This window comes from Papaver somniferum, unplaced genomic scaffold (assembly GCF_003573695.1).
Source record: "Papaver somniferum cultivar HN1 unplaced genomic scaffold, ASM357369v1 unplaced-scaffold_10, whole genome shotgun sequence".
Lineage (NCBI taxonomy): Eukaryota > Viridiplantae > Streptophyta > Magnoliopsida > Ranunculales > Papaveraceae > Papaver > Papaver somniferum.
The window spans coordinates 11,613,815-11,631,313 of NW_020618825.1; the positions used below are offsets into that span (position 1 = coordinate 11,613,815).

The window sequence follows — 17,499 nt, forward strand, 5'->3', positions numbered from 1 at the left end:
TGCTAGCTTATCATTCTATAATGAGACTTTGGAGAAAACTATGTTTCCGACACATTAATAATCTTAAACTTTGTTAATCTTGAATTTGTTAATAGAAATTGTAATTCAAAAGATTCATATGTATTATTGTTCTTATTAAACTATAAGAAGTTTATTCTTTTGTGTTTGTTTCACAATTTGTAGATATCTTTCACTCTTCCAACTAAGAATAAAAGAATACGGCCTATTTTTTAGATAATAACTTATTTCTAAGCTCAGCAACATCAACTTCATTGAAATGATTCTCAGGGATCCAGTTGCCGGTTTTTGGATCTTTCATCCAAAAGGCTCGGTTAGACTTTTTTTCTATGGCTGCAACAGTTTTGTTTCCTGCTTTCCCAGTTTCTAACATGACTTTCTTTACAACTGTTGCAGTTGATGAAACAGACGTTTTTACATTCTCAGCTGCCGGCGCTGAATACCCTCTTCTAGGTCCATAACACAAAAATCATAATCAGATACCAATGAAATTAACAAAAAAACAAAAAAAAGCTAATTAAACGAAGGCATTAAGAATCTCACAGAAAACTCCTTAACCCCCTTTCTTTTCCAAAAATAAAAATCTCACAGAAAAGAAACGAGGTGGTAAATCATAACAAAAGACAACGGCATGGAGAACATGTGACAAATCCCGGAAAAAAAAAGCCAACAAAACAAAGCCCAACAACCCATGTAAAAGAAACCCGAACCCTTTCTAAATTGTAATACTCCGTAGAATGGTAAAAGTGATGATACCTAGACTGAAACTCGAGCACCGCTAGAATAACCTTTTGAAAGACGTAAACTATCACGATTGTAAACTAGTTCTTGTTTGTATTGAAAATCAGATTATCCACACCAAATAATATCCCAAGTTCTAAGACTATTAACAAGGTATACAAACTCAAAACTTGTACATGAAGAATATGATAAATCATGGAAAGAAACTTTAGATGTTATACAAAGAGTGAATGGTATACCTGGTGATCAATGGTAGTAAGCACTTCTTCAATGCATATGCCATCCTAGAAGCAGCCATGATCAGAAAATATTAGCTAGTTGTCTATAGAGGGAGATGTCTAAGTTAGGTTTGCTCATATATGGGACGAGCACTAGCTTGTGCTTAGGTGATATTTATAGTAAAAAAAAAGGACTCGTGGATTCTTGTATTAGGTTGTATTATAATTCCAAGCATTCAATGAAAAGCTAAAGATCCCATATATGGTAATTGAGATACGTGTATATCAGAAACTAGGATATTTAAATAAATTTAGAAGGATACCTTACCAGGAAGCAAGCTATGATTCTTCAAATACTAGCTCTGCACCATTAGATTTTCCTAGAGATTTTTACACTCAAATTACATTCAAAATCAAGGGTTTTTAGCACTTATGAGAGGGGAAAGCACCTGTTATGGAAATATACCACATTGTCTACGGCACTAGTTATAGGTTGTTTTTGGTACTACTTGAAGGTGGTTGTATTACGTACACTTCTAACTAGTTTACTTATGTTCTTAGTATAATGACAGAAATCGCAGATTCTAAGAGAACATTCCCCTACAATTTTACGCCCTACAAATTTACGCCTCATGGTTTATGGTAGATGTGTCACTGCCTGCGTTGTGGAGGTTTATGATGGCGAAACACACAGGAAATAAACAATCGCATCAATACACACCATACAAATATGATATTTCTCAAGGAATCAAAATTTCTTCTTTTAGCTTTTGAAACAAACCATACGTTCGCGATATATATACAGTCGAAAGTTATGTTAGATGTATATTCCAGTATCTTTTGTATATTCCAGTATCTTTTGTATTAGATGTAAATATTTGCTTACCTTCTTTAAGAGATATGATACCTCTGTCAGGATATTCGACATAATATTTTGTAAGCTAACTTCTTTATATAGGAGTTCTCATTGAAAATGAAGGAACACAATTTCTTGTCTCGTCTGGTTTCACACTCTTGTGTTTTATATACTTTCTTGTCTTGTAACTACCTTCATGGTATCCTGAGTCCGGTTTTAGATATGCCAGACGATTTAATTACATCTTCTTCTTCTCCTAAGAATCGTTCATCTATATATACTTTAGCTTCAAACGATGGACCGGGAACTATCATCACACATGTAGTTCTCAAAGGATCGAATTATGAAGAATAGGCTAAAGGGTTTCGTATCTCTCTGGGCGCAAAACGAAAACTTGGCTTCATTAATGGTAAAGTCTCCAAACCTTCTGTTGATTCTTCTGATTTGGATGATTGGTGGACTGTCAACTACATGATTGTTGCCTGGATTTTTAATACGATTGATCCAATTCTTCGTTCTTCAATTTCTTATCGTGATACTTCTTTCGATTTATGGGAAGATATTAGACTTCGCTTTTCTCTAGGGAATGGAATAAAAATATTTCATCTCAAATCTGATGTTGCTAGTTGCAAACAAAAAGATGTAGAGTCCATTCAAGATTATTACGGGAAGATGAAGAAACTCTGGGATGACATCAATGATTTTGATGCCTTACCTTCCTGTCAATGCTCCGGTTGCACTTGCGGTTTGAATGTGACTCTCAGAACTCGGTGTAATAACGATCAGGTACGTGAACTTTTAATGGTTCTCGTACCCTATTACGCTAATGTTCGTTCTAGTATTTTGGGCACCGAACCACTTCCGTCTCTGCATGCGGTGTATTCTCGTCTCATCCAAGAGGAAGAAGTCAAATCATATACTCAACAAAGGGAGGATACAACTACTCCAATGGTTTTTCACGTACATAAGCCACAAGGATCAAAAACCGGAGGGGCCAAACCTCCATTAAAGTGCACTTATTGCGGTCACAATGGACATCTTGAGGATCGTTGTTGGGAGAAGCATGGTTATCCAGATGGTCGCCAGCCAAGACGTCCACCTGCGACTCAGACCAAAACGAATCATCATCTTTCCGTAACCCATCATCTTCCAAGGAGAATGCTATTGTTGGTGAGATATCAGCAACTACAAATCACGTTCGTCTAACTGGTAAGAGTGTTCATACCTGGATTGTTGACACCGGAGCTTCCAATCATGTTTGTTGCGATGACAACTTGTTTGAATCTTGTCGTGATATTAGTCCTATTCAAGTTGGTTTTCCTAATGGTGTAAGTATACAGGCAACCAAAATTGGGACTGTAAAGTTGAATGATTCTCTTATATTGCACAATGTGCTGTATGTTCCAAAGTTCACTTGCAATCTCATCTCCGTGTCTCAATTTCTATCTTCATCACATGCTAACCATGCACAGAAGCATCTTTTAAGTGTTCAATTCACTAACTCTGAATGTGTTATACATGACCATACTCTGAGGACGAAGATTGGTATGGGTAAGCTCACTGATGGGCTTTATTGCTTGATAGCGGGGGAACCAGCTCGTGTTAATGTTGTGTTAGAGAAGGTTGCTGCGGAATTATGGCACAAACAACTTGGCCATCCTTCTATTCAAGTATTGAAGTCTCTACTTCAAGTCGGTCGTATTGATAGTCAGTTAGATTTTCATGCTTGTGAAGTCTGTCATAGAGCCAAGCAAACTCGTACTTCTTTTCCATTAAGTGATAATAAGGCAGTCGATTTATTTCAGTTAATTCATTGCGATGTTTGGGGCCCTTATCGTGCAAATCGTGCTTGTAACTCGAGATATTTTTTGACTATTGTGGATAATTTTTCTAGATGTGTTTGGGTGTATTAGATGAAAACTAAAGATGAGGTGCCTATCTTGTTAACAAATTTGTTTGCGATGGTTGAACGTCAGTTTACACAAAAGGTTAAGATTCTACGCAGTGACAATGGAACTGAGTTCAAAGGTCTTTTTCCTTATTTTCGAAAGAATGGTATTGTTCATCAAACTTCTTGTGTTAAGACACCACAGAAAAATGCAAGGGTAGAAAGGAAGCATCGTCATATTCTTAATGTTGCTGGTGCACTACGATTTCAGGCTTGTTTACCAATCGATTTTTGGGGTGAATGTGTCCTAACTGCTGCATATATGATTAATATAACTCCTTCTCGTGTTCTTAATTTCAAAACACCGCATGATATTCTATATGGTTCGGCTCCTACTTTTAACTCTCTTCGAGTCTTTGGCTGTCTTTGTTATGCGAAAAATCTTAGTCCTTGCGATAAATTTGACAGTCGCAGTCATCGTTGTATATTTCTCGGTTATCCGTTTGGAAAGAAGGCATGGCATCTATTTGATCTAGACACAGGTCAATATTTTCAGTCCCGAGATGTAGAGTTTATTGAAGATGTTTTTCCGTTAGCTGATAAAAATGAGCTTCTGCCACTGCACTCTTTGTATCTTGATGAGACTGTTGGAACTATATCTAGGGATATGTCTGCAGATCCCTTTGAAGCTGATTACAATGTCTTACCAGTTTCTGGTGGTTCTTCTTCTGCTGCTGATAATGCCGCACCTCCACAGACTAGTTTAGGAAGCTCACCATATCTCCAGGATGTTGCACCAGATCTCCAGGACGTTTCACAAGACTCTGTACACATCACAGACGATGATAATGTACAAGTACTTCATCCGCCAGAACCTGTTGTATGTGATACACGTTCTGTTGAAGGAGATTCTGAATTAGTATACCTGATGCTCCTCCACCTGCTGTACCTGATTCTGAATTAGTATTACCTGATGCTCCTCCACCTGTTGTACCTGTATCTGGTACAGATTATATTCCCACAGTGACCGAAGATAGTGAACCTCATCACCACATAGTTACAGATGAGGATCTGGGGCGCGGTAAACGTACAAAGTTTGAGAATGTACGTCACAGGGATTTTCTAAGTTGGCAGGGTGTTTCAAAAAAGGCTAACACAACCTTGGTTCCCCCTGAAGCTTCACCTGTACCAATCAAGACCTCGGGTACTCCATATCCTATAACCCATTTCGTGAATTATGATGCTTTTTCTGTTGCCCATCGTACATTTGTTGCAGCCATTTCGAATGATGTTGAACCCAAATCATTTAAGGAGGCTATGGCTGATCCCAGATGGCGTAAAGCAATGGAGGAAGAGATTGCTGCCCTAATCTCCAACGGTACATGGACAATTGAAGATATGCCTCTTAACAAACATGTAATTGGTTGTATGTGGGTTTTTCGAATTAAGCGAAGATCTGATGGCTCCGTTGAGCGCTACAAAGCCATATTAGTCGTCCTTGGCAACCATCAAAAGGAAGGAATTGACTTCACAGACACTTTTTGGTAGGCTTTGGGATATGTATAAAATAAGAGCAAAGACAGCCTACAGTGATAACCTGCAAGTGCACAGGGTCAAATTGTAGTAATGTGTGCAAGACAGGGTCATTCCACAGGGACTTGGGGTGTATTGAAGTTTCCTAAACTAGTTAATCTAAATGCAATGAGTGACAATGACACAATGAAGCAAAGAGAGCAAAACAGGGCCTACACAAGGTGAGTTAAAGGTGACAGTGGCATATACAATGGTATTTAGGCAGTGGCAAAGGAAAAGCAATAAGGCAGATGCAAAGATGGGAAAACAGTTAACAACCAAGGCTGTAAGCCAAGGGCAGGGAGGAGTTTGTGCACTGATTTCAATGCACAACAGCTACAATTTGCAAGAAAAACTGAACAAGATGGCTAAGAAATTTAACTGAGCAGGGAATCAAAACAGGCTTGAAATTATAAGTGACTGTAAAAAGATTTGTGGCTAAGCCAAGGCTTAGAATCCACCTTGTGACCTAATCAAGCAATGCAATTCTAGGTTGAGTTGAAGACCTTGAGCATATATTAGAATGGGAGGAAAATCAACTTGCTCACTGATATGCCCCTAGTATTGACTGTCTTTTGACAGCACAGTCAATCACAGGCATACCAGAGCACTGATTACTTCCCATTGCTCAAGCAAAACAGGCATCAAGATAACTATCCAGGCAATACATCATTCAACAGTGCACTAGGCTTCATCTGAGCCTTAACTGAAGAACTAGAACATGTTGACAGTAATTAAAAACATGATGAACATAAAGAGTAATTGAAATTGAAACAAAAACAAAAACAAAAACAGAACATGTGAGGAATTGAGGAACTGGCTATTCCAGTCCTCTTGGTGGTGCACTGGCTAGTCCAGGCATACCTCCAATCAAACACCCGTAGTCCCTATTTATACTTACAATCCTCTAACCCAAAAATCCCCAAATCAGAAATTAGGGTTTCACAAAATTATAAAATTAAACTCACCTAATCTCTGCTAGACACTCAATGGCGCTCACCCATGCTGCTACATCCTCAATTGTTTCTACCCATGCCTCCAACTCGTCTCTAGCTTCAATCTATTTCATCAATTTCTAATCCTAGAGTTTCAGTTGAACTAGGGTTGAGAAATCGATGAAATAGGTGGAAAGAGAGTTGGTGAACGTGGTGGTGATGATGGGTTTTGATTGATTTGGTGGAGAGAGTTGTTGGTGGCGTTTGGTGGAGATGGCAGGGGAGAAGGTGGTGGTGATGGCGTACGGGTTATGCAGACGGAGAGGGGAAGAAGATGGAGAAGTCGATGGAAAATTTGGGTAAGGTGTGTTTGGTTCGGGTATAGGGAATTTGGTGTTTGGGTGCTGATCGGGTACAACAAGTTTGATGATTTGCGATATTCAGCCGTTGGATGTGGAATTGATAGATCAATCTGACGGCGAGATACAAGGGAGCTTGTAGCGACCGTTGGATGCGGAAGTACAACGAAACTGAAGGCTCAAGATGGAGTTAGGTGCTATAGTGTTAGACAGGAGCTTCAGAGTTTGATGCACTGTGATGAAGCGATCGTTGGATGATGGAATGGATCCAATCTGACGGTTAAGAGGCGAAACGGGTTTGGGTATTGATTTTAGGCTTAGAAAATGGGTTTGGGTTTAGGAAATGTGTTTGGGCTTAAACAATCTTGAGCCCACTTCTTCTTTAAGAACAATTTCTTACTTTGTGAGCCCATTTTCATCCTTCTGGTCTTGTGCACAACATCCTTCACGGTTTCCTTGTGTAATTCCTCCCGGCTTTTCACCACTTTTCTGCTCTTTTCCGCTCCGCTATTCATCCAAACTTTATTTATTACCTAAAAATGCAAAATTAGTTAATAAAAATATTTATTCTTGAAAACAAAGAAAATACAGAATATGGGATAAAATGTAGAATTAATGCACAAAAGATGAGTTAAATGCCAACAAAAAGATATAGAAATATGCACTTTTTAGAACTCATCAAATACCCCCAAACCTGAATTTTACTTGTCCTCAAGTAAAACAAAACTAAGGAAATCCTACCTATACCACTGTCGCTGGTCTCTCGAATGCATTTAGCATATGCACTAAGCCTTTTAAACCACTAAGTGTCCCTAGTGGACGAGTGAAGTCTCGTGAAGGTTTGCTTAGAACGTACCTACAAAGTTCTAGGTCAAAATATAAGCTCAGATTCCATCAAATGTGACATGTGCAAGTCAGTTTAAGCTCACAGCAAAATGGAGATGTCAATCTAGCTATCTAAGGCACAATCCTAGCACTGATAACAAAAAAAGACATGTGATAAGAGTGTAAAGTGTATCTACACATGTGTCTAGAATGACCTGAAGTTATGACTACTAATCACCAAGAGATAGTTTTTAGGCTAAGAACCGAATTCTAAGCCAAGCTAGTTGTCCGGCTTTACGAGAATTGTGAATGTTCACCCAATGAGTTGGTGATATTTCAGTTTACCCGCGTTATACATCGATGGCTGCACCCTCCTTGCTTATTACAAGACTATTTACAACAAAAAGATGACTCTTTACATGACTCTTATTTACATTGATTACTTTCTTTTATTTTTGGAACAAGAGAGAATATTGTCTTTAACATGACAAAACATGGAATAAATACTTGATTGAATATTTTTTTTTTTTTTGATATAATTTTTTTTTTTTTTTTGTAAGAAATAACTTTGATCTTTACAACATAGTGACACTTTTGATACATGAACAAAAAGAAAAACATAATTACATGACTCTTAGCAAGAGGTGGCCCTTATCGAATGCATCCGGTCAAATTCTATGGTTGCTTTTCTTAACATATTCTCCAACTTCTATCCCAGCCAACCAAAGAACAAGCTAGTCAAGTCTCATTCAGTATTCTAAAGTGATTGGCAATCTAACTTCCTATCAAACACCTTGAAGATCGAGGCTATACATGTATTGGTAGATCGTGCGTGTGCAAGTTTCTTATCACTATGTGAATTGTGCTAGAATCAGGGTGCCTAAATATCTAGACTAAGAATCCTTATGTTTACATGCATGCACAAGAGTCAACATTTCAAGGTAAATGAGCTCCATTTTTATGATTTTTTTTTTTTTTTTCAATTTTTTAATTTTTTTCAAAAAAAGAAGGAGTTCTTGTTTTCAATTATAACATGTGATCGTGGTATCTACTCTATACCCCCAAACCTAAACTAAACATTGTCCTCAATGTTTCAAAATATGAACAAAATTATAATACAACATGTGAAGAGGATCATGTTGAGTAGAGAAAAAGGAAAGAGAATACCCGATTTCGGCGAAAGCAAGATTAGAACTCCGTTATTCAAGGCAAGAATCCAACATATGTCAGCCGAGATCATATTGGATTAGCAAAATATATACAAAAGGAACAAAAGGATTTTTAAAATTTTTATCTACTAGATTATATACAAAAAATTCACCATACACTAACAATCTAAAGAGTTGAGGATCAACCCAAAAGACAAAGTGTAGAGGTTTCAACAGCTTCACACAATAATAATATGATAGGCATGCAAGTGAAGCTGTGAAACAAAATGAGCTACCCCCAAACCTGGATTTTTCAACAGATAAAATTTTGGATACAAAATCTCGCAGTTTTTGGGGTTCATCATGCACAAGGTCTAATTCGAAATGAACTTTGCTAGGGACGGGTACACATGCTAATTCCAACTGTGGTTCCTCAAAGATATTATACTTAGATGCAAAATAGTCCAAGAGGACTTGAGAGGCACACAGTTCCAGGCCTAGATTAGGTATTCTCATGAAAATTGGTTTGACAATATTGTGACAAACTAAATCTAGGTAGGATGCAAGGCTATCAGATTGTGACTTAGGCAAGAAAGTGACATCTAAGCGTCTCACATGCATGAGATCAAGAGTATCAATATTATCAGTCACATTAGCATTATCTAAGTCACACTCAAGATGTGTAGCATGCTCATCATCACAAAAAATTTGCACAAGTCCTAATTCAGAATCATGGTTATCCGATATATTCAAATTATCATCAACAGAAGCAATATATTGTGGCTTAAGTATGGTATCAGACACATCAACTATGTTTTCATGCATAGGATCATTAGTGTCAACAGAAGATTTACCTAAGTCATGCTCTTCACAGGATAATTGCACAATATCTAAATCAGTATCAACATCACATGCATATGAAATACTAGAAGAAATATCATTCATGAAGGTCGGGGCAGAAAAGCCTAATGTATTTGAAACCAAAGGTTCCACAACATTTTCAGCATAGACATGTTCTTCTAACATAACATCATAATTATTATCATCCTCAACAAAACAAGAGTGTCCTTCCCTAAAAACTATAGTGTGTCTATTCCACTCATTTACCTCTAGATTAGGTTCATGTTCAATATGACTATCATGAGTAGGGTTAAAAACACTATTTTGATAATTAATTTCATTAGGGATAACAATGCTGCTATGATCATTCAATGTATGCATTTCTAAACTAGCAGTGATAAGAGCAGCGGCACCAAAAACTTGGTAGGCTTTGGGATATGTATAAAATAAGAGCAAAGACAGCCTACAGTGATAACCTGCAAGTGCACAGGGTCAAATTGTAGTAATGTGTGCAAGACAGGGTCATTCCACAGGGACTTGGGGTGTATTGAAGTTTCCTAAACTAGTTAATCTAAATGCAATGAGTGACAATGACACAATGAAGCAAAGAGAGCAAAACAGGGCCTACACAAGGTGAGTTAAAGGTGACATTGGCATATACAATGGTATTTAGGAAGTGGCAAAGGCAAAGCAATAAGGCAGATGCAAAGATGGGAAAACAGTTAACAACCAAGGCTGTAAGCCAAGGGCAGGGAGGAGTTTGTGCACTGATTTCAATGCACAACAGCTACAATTTGCAAGAAAAACTGAACAAGATGGCTAAGAAATTTAACTGAGCAGGGAATCAAAACAGGCTTGAAATTATAAGTGACTGTAAAAAGATTTGTGGCTAAGCCAAGGCTTAGAATCCACCTTGTGACCTAATCAAGCAATGCAATTCTAGGTTGAGTTGAAGACCTTGAGCATATATTAGAATGGGAGGAAAATCAGCTTGCTCACTGATATGCCCCTAGTATTGACTGTCTTTTGACAGCACAGTCAATCACAGGCATACCAGAGCACTGATTACTTCCCATTGCTCAAGCAAAACAGGCATCAAGATAACTATCCTAGCAATACATCATTCAACAGTGCACTAGGCTTCATCTGAGCCTTAACTGAAGAACTAGAACATGTTGACAGTAATTAAAAACATGATGAACATAAAGAGTAATTGAAATTGAAACAAAAACAAAAACAGAACATGTGAGGAATTGAGGAACTGGCTATTCCAGTCCTCTTGGTGGTGCACTGGCTAGTCCAGGCATACCTCCAATCAAACACCCGTAGTCCCTATTTATACTTACAATCCTCTAACCCAAAAATCCCCAAATCAGAAATTAGGGTTTCACAAAATTATAAAATTAAACTCACCTAATCTCTGCTAGACACTCAATGGCGCTCACTGGTGGGCCCGGAAGTGTGTGAAAATTTTTAAGCGAAATGAAACGCGGGCCTACAGTAATACCGCAAGTGCACGGTCGTCAGTTGTAGCTCGTGCAAGTACGGGTCGATCCACAGAGACTGGGTGTGTTTTGGAGTATTTAGCTACTTTGGGCTCTAAATTGCTATTGGGCTATGAATAATCAATGGGCTTTTGAGTGCTAATGGGTTATGAATACCCTTGGAATGAGTTGGGCTTTCAGTGGTTTGTTGTAATGATGAAGTGAACTGAGCTTGGGCTCAGTTGGTCTTGTGCTGAAATGATCTAGGCTTGTGGTTTAATTGGCTGGGCCTCTGCTCCAAGAGTGAATTGGGCCTTTGGCCAAGCAGTTAACTGGGCTTATGGTCCTTGAACAATCAATGGGCTCTTTGCCTTTTAACCTGGACTGGGCTTATGCTGTGATTCAAACTCAGTTGCAGCAGCAGCAGTGGAAACCAGGTTGCAGCAGCAGCAGCAAGGAAAAGAAAGCAGCAGCAGCAGCAGTACTGCACAGCAGGGGAAAGAAAGCAGCAGCAGCAGCAGTACTGCACAACAGGGGAAAGAAAGCAGCAGCAGCAAGGAAAAGGCAGCAAGCCAAGGGGAAGAAAACAAGGCAGTAGCAAGTAGTAAAAGCAGTGAAGCAAAGGTAACAGTGACAGAACAATGAAACTAAACAAGAACAATGGAACCAAGGCCTAAGCCAAGGGCAGGGAGGAGAAGAAGTAACAAAGCAAAGCCAAGGCATTCATCTAGAGTGGGAAGAGAACCAGCTTGCTCACAGTCACTAGTGAGCACTAGTTTCTCCCCACTGCTCAATCAACTCAATGCTCTAAGGCTCTAACCTAGCATTGACACAAAACAGTAAACTAATCCTAACATTTGAGAAGCTAACAGTTGACAAAACAAGAGATCCTAGGCATACAACTAGAGTGGAAAGAGAACCAGTTTGCTCACAGTCACTAGTGAGCACTAGTTTCTCCCCACTGCTCAATCAATCCAATGCTTCAAAGGCTTTAGCCTAACATTCACACAAAACAGTAAACATCACAGAGACAACATAGTAACATACACAAATCAGGAGCATTTACAGTGAAATTAAACAGTGCAACATTCTAATTAAACTATCCTAACATAGATTAAACAATGAAACATTAACAAAATTTACAAAATAAAATTAACAGTAACACAGACAATTAACAGCAAACACTAAGAATAAAATTGAAAATTGAAATTAACTGAATTTGAAATTAAAACTAACCTAAACATGGAATTAAACAATAAAGTATGGAATTGAAATTTGGACAGTGGCAGCAAATGAAGAACCCTAAATTAACAGAGAAATCAAAATTGACATTAAATTAAATTAACCCAATTAGGGGGTATCTCGGCTAACCAAGAACACCCTTTAACATCCTACATCAGTTCCTACTTATAGTTTACAACAAAATCCCTAATTTTGAGAAACCCTAAAATTTGAAAACCCTAAATTGATTTGGGGAAAATCAAATTCTCTCACCCATGTGTGAATTCTGCTCGACCCGTGCCCTGTTGATGTTCCCTCTGCTCCTCCTCAGCTCGAACTGCTCCCAATTGCGTCTACTGATGCCCTAGCTTTTCTCTTTCTTATCTGTAGCACCTAGGGTTGATGCTAAGAACAAGAAAGGGAAATACTAGGGAGCTGGATGATGGTGATGGCTCTGATTTGGTCGAGAGAATGGAGATGGTGAAGCTCGAGGTGGTGATGGAAGAGATGGTGGTGGCAGTGGAGTTGCAGGCGGTATGGTGGTGGAGAAGAAGTTTTGGGGAAAGAAAATGGTTTGGGAAGAAGAGGGTGTTTGGCTTGAGGTCGATGGGTCCGATGGCTAAGGTGTTGAGCGGGTGCATCAAACTTTGATGTCTAGCGAGGAGACGCGTTGGATGTGAAGATGGTTGGTAGATCTAACGGTGGTATGAGAGATGAATCACTTTGACCGTTGGATTGTGAAATACAACAAAGTTAACGGCGAAGATCGAGGTTAGGTGCTGTAGTGTTAAGCGGAAGTATCGAGATTTGATGGGCAGGCAAAGAAGCGACCGTAGGATCTAAATGTGATCTAATCTGAAGGCTTGGAATTTAGGTACTATGGTGTTTTACAGGGACTTCAGATTTTGATGAACGATGAAGAAGCGACCATTGGATGATGAGATGGATCCGATCTAACGGCTGAGAATGGAGGCGGGTATGGATATAGAAAATGGGTTTGGGTAAGGGTTTTGGGCCTTGGGTATGCCAAGCCCATATCTTCTTTAAGAACAATTCTTCCTTCTTGAGCCCATTCCTAGCTTTTTGGACGTGCGCTCCATTCTTTGCGTCTTCCTTGCGTAATTTCTTCCGGCTTTTCACTACTTTTCTGCTCCGCAAATCATCCAGACTTTATTTGGTACCTAAAAATGCAAAATTAATTAAGAAAAATATTTATTCTTGAAAACAATGAAAATACAAAATATGGGATAAAATATAGAATTAATGCACAAAAGATGAGTTAAATGCCAACAAAAAGGGATAAATATATACATTATTTGGCACTCATCAAATACCCCCAAACCTGAATTTTACTTGTCCTCAAGTAAAACAAAACTAAGGAAATCCTACCTATACCACTGTCGCTGGTCTCTCGAATGCATTTAGCGTATGCACTAAGCCTTTTAAACCACTAAGTGTCCCTAGTGGACGAGTTGAAGTCTCGTGAAGGTTTGCTTAGAACGTACCTACAAAGTTCTAGGTCAAAATATAAGCTCAGATTCCATCAAATGTGACATGTGCAAGTCAGTTAAGCTCACAGCAAAATGGAGATGTCAATCTAGCTATCGAAGGCACAATCCTAGCACTGATAACAAATAAGGACATGTGATAAGAGTGTAAAGTGTATCTACACATGTGTAAAGAAAGATCGGATGTTATGACTACTAATCACCAAGAGATAGTTTCTCAGGCTAAGAACCAAGGTCGAAATCTAGCTAGCTGTCCGGACTTTACGAGAATTGTGAATGAGTTGGAGGTATTTCACAATTACTCGCGTTGTACATCAATGGCATACACCCTCCTTGCTTATTACAATGAAACAACAAAATGACTCTTTACATGACTCTTATTTACATTGACTATTCTCTTTTTATTTTTGGAACAAGAGATGATGGAATTGATAAATACTTGTTTTTTTGTATTTTTCTGATATTTTTTCTCTTTTTTTTTTTTTTTGAATATATACATCGTTTTTTTTTTTTTTTTTTTTTTTTTGGTATGATTTTTACATAAGGTAGCTCTTTTGATACATAACAAAAAAGAAAAAAATTACATGACACTTTGCAAGAGGTAGCCCTTTTTGATGCACCCAGTTAAATTCGATGGTTGTCTTTCTTAATGTAACCTCCACCTTCTATCCCAACCAACCAAAGAACAAGCTAGTCAAGTTTCGTTCAGTATTCTAAAGTGATTGGCAATCGTAACTTCCTATCAAACACCTTGAAGATCGAGGCCATACATGTATTGGTAGATCGTGCGCGTGCAAATTTCTTATCACTATGTGAATTGTGCTAGAATCAGGGTGCCTAAATATCTAGACTAAGACTCCTAATAATTACATATTTGCACAAGAGTCAACATTTCAAGGTAAATGAGCTCCATTTTATGATTTTTTTTTTTTTTTTTTTTTTTTTAATTTTTTAATTTTTTTGATTTTTTCAATTTTTTTTGGAATTTTTCAATTTTTTCAAAAAGATGGAGTTTTGTTTTCAATTATGGCATATTATCGTGGTATCTACTCTATACCCCCAAACCTAAACTAAACATTGTCCTCAATGTTTCAAAATATGAACAAAATTATAATACAACATATGAAGAGGATCATGTTGAGTAGAGAAAAAGGAAAGAGAATACCCGATTTCGGCGAAAGCAATATTAGAACTCCGTTATTCAAGGCAAGAATCCAACATATGTCAGCCGAGATCATATTGGATTTAGCAAAATATATACAAAAGGAACAAAAGGGTTTTTAAGAAATTTTATCTACTGGATTATATACAAAAAATTCACCATACACTAACAATCTAAAGAGTTGAGGATCAACCCAAAAGACAAAGTGTAGAGGTTTCAACAGCTTCACACAATAATAAAATGGAAAAAATGCACGTGAAACTGTGAAACAAAATGAGCTACCCCCAAACCTGGATTTTACAGAAGATATAGTTTTGAAAACAAAATCGCGCAGTTTTGGGGGTTCATCATGCACAAGGTCTAGCTCGAAATGAACTGTGCTAGGGACGGGCAAACATGCTAATTCCAACTGTGGTTCCTCAGATGTATTATACTTAGAAGCGAAATAGTCCAAGAGGACTTGGGAAGCACACAGTTCCAAACCTAGGTTGGGCATTCTCAGAAAAATTGGTTTGACAATATCGGTACAAACCAAATCTAGGTTGGATGGAAGGCCATCAGATTGTGACTCATGTAGGAGAATAGGTACGTCATTATCAATCAAATCAAAATCTCCTAAATCATCTACACATGTCACATCATGCTCACAATCATCAAACAAATTGGCAAGATCACAATCAGAGTCATCAACATCATCAACAGATTTATTCTCGTGTATCGGCACATCAGGGGAAACATCACATGGAATACTAGAAGAAATATCATGCATTAAGGTCGGGGCAGAGAAGCCTAATGTATTTGAACCCAAAGGTTCCATAACATTTTCAGTATAGACATGTTCTTCTAACATAACATCATAATCATCATCATCATCATGATAGGGATTTTGCAATCTAGGATAATTTTCAATCCTAAGGTCGGAGCTATTACAAGAATAAAACTCTAATTCATGGGGGTGACTCATATCATGTGGTGTTGTTCCCGTTTTCCTAACGGATTCCCATTGATGGGTTTTCTCTGCAATCTCGGCTAAAAAATTCCATGCATCATCCACAGATTTATCAAGAAATTTACCATTACACATAGACTCAACCATGGTTCGAGATTTAAAGTCTAGTCCTCATAGAGGATGACGACAAGTCTCCACTTCTCAAATCCATGGTGCGGACATTCGCTCAACAATCATTAAAACGTTCAAAATAGTGAAAAACAGTTTCCTCATCCAATTGGACAAAACAATTGATACTTTGACGAATAGCGATGGTCCTATGATGTGGAAAGAATTTTTTGAAAAATAGATCTGTGAGTTGGTCCCAAGTGTTGATTGATTGTGGTCTCAAATCGTAAAACCATGTTTTGGCCCTTTCCTTTAGAGAAAATGTAAACAAACGCAATTTCAGAGAGTCTTCGGACATATGATCAGGTTGCATAGTCCGACAAATTTGTTCAAACTCTCTTACATGAGTATAGGGGTTCTCAGAATCGAACCCTCGAAATATAGGAAGTATTTGTATCATGCTTGCATTTATTTTAAAAGGGTTATTGGTTTGAGGTAATACAATACATGATAATGGAATTTTTATTGACGGATACATGTATTCATGGAGAGCACGAGGTTGGCCCATATTGTAAAGACACAAAGCCCACTATTTGGTTTTAATGGGTTTTCAAAAATTTGGTTTTTTATGGGAAAATTTTGGTTTTGATGGGATATATTTGAAAAAGAAATTTGGTTTAAAAATGGGAGCAAAGTAGAAATTTGGTTTTAAAATTGGGAGCTAGTAAAGTATTTTTTTTTTTTTTTTTTTTTAAAAGAAAATAAAATTTGGTTTTTTGAATGGGAGCAAGCCCACTGTTGGTTTTGTGTTTGCTTTGGCTCAGCTGGTTTGAAAACGTTTGGTGAAACTGAGTCCAAAATCTCGGCCTAGAATTTGGGTACTCGGCCCACTAACGAGTTAACCTAGCGTAATCGGTTACAAGCTCAGCTGGGTTTAAAAACCCAGAATACAAAATACAAGCCCACAAATTAAACAAACAAGCCCACAAATAAATTATTACAAACCCAACAGAAAATAAGAGAAGCCCAAAAATTGGCTTTAATATTACAAGCCCACAATTAAAAATTGGAAGCCCACAATTCGGGTTCTCTTAAATGGGTTACCTTTTAAGCACAGCCCAGCTGCTCTGATATTGTTGCAAAAACCCAGTTGGGCTTTGGTTCTTTTCCTTGGTGGCGTCCCAGCAGAGGAAAAACAGGTTCAGAACAGCAGGTCCAACAGCAAATGAAGTGAAGCAGATGCAGATGCAAATGCTATGCAGTGAAATGCAAAAATAGCTAATAAAACTACAAGAAAAACACAGCACCAATCCCCGGCAGCGGCGCCAAAAACTTGGTGGGCCCGGAAGTGTGTGAAAATTTTTAAGCGAAATGAAACGCGGGCCTACAGTAATACCGCAAGTGCACGGTCGTCAGTTGTAGCTCGTGCAAGTACGGGTCGATCCACAGAGACTGGGTGTGTTTTGGAGTATTTAGCTACTTTGGGCTCTAAATTGCTATTGGGCTATGAATAATCAATGGGCTTTTGAGTGCTAATGGGTTATGAATACCCTTGGAATGAGTTGGGCTTTCAGTGGTTTGTTGTAATGATGAAGTGAACTGAGCTTGGGCTCAGTTGGTCTTGTGCTGAAATGATCTAGGCTTGTGGTTTAATTGGCTAGGCCTCT

At 38.1% G+C, this 17,499-nt stretch overlaps 1 protein-coding gene across 1 annotated transcript; it reads right to left on the bottom strand.

The window, feature by feature from the left end:
• Positions 1-223: 223 nt before the first annotated feature.
• LOC113326344 (protein SENESCENCE-ASSOCIATED GENE 21, mitochondrial-like) lies at positions 224-1,057 on the bottom strand. The gene is made up of 2 exons (XM_026574090.1): positions 999-1,057; positions 224-467 (listed from the first exon to the last, which is right to left on the bottom strand). The coding sequence occupies exons 1-2, from the start codon at positions 1,055-1,057 to the stop codon at positions 224-226; spliced, it is 303 nt and encodes a 100-aa protein (XP_026429875.1).
• Between the last annotated feature and the right edge of the window lie 16,442 nt (positions 1,058-17,499).

Excerpts from the sequence above, each read along its gene's own strand:
- LOC113326344 (XM_026574090.1), bottom strand. The coding sequence starts at position 1,057 with ATGGCTGCTTCTAGGATGGCATATGCATTGAAGAAGTGCTTACTACCA. Across the intron at positions 468-998 it reads TTACTACCATTGATCACCAG|AAGAGGGTATTCAGCGCCGG; the intron begins GTATACCATTCA and ends TTATGGACCTAG.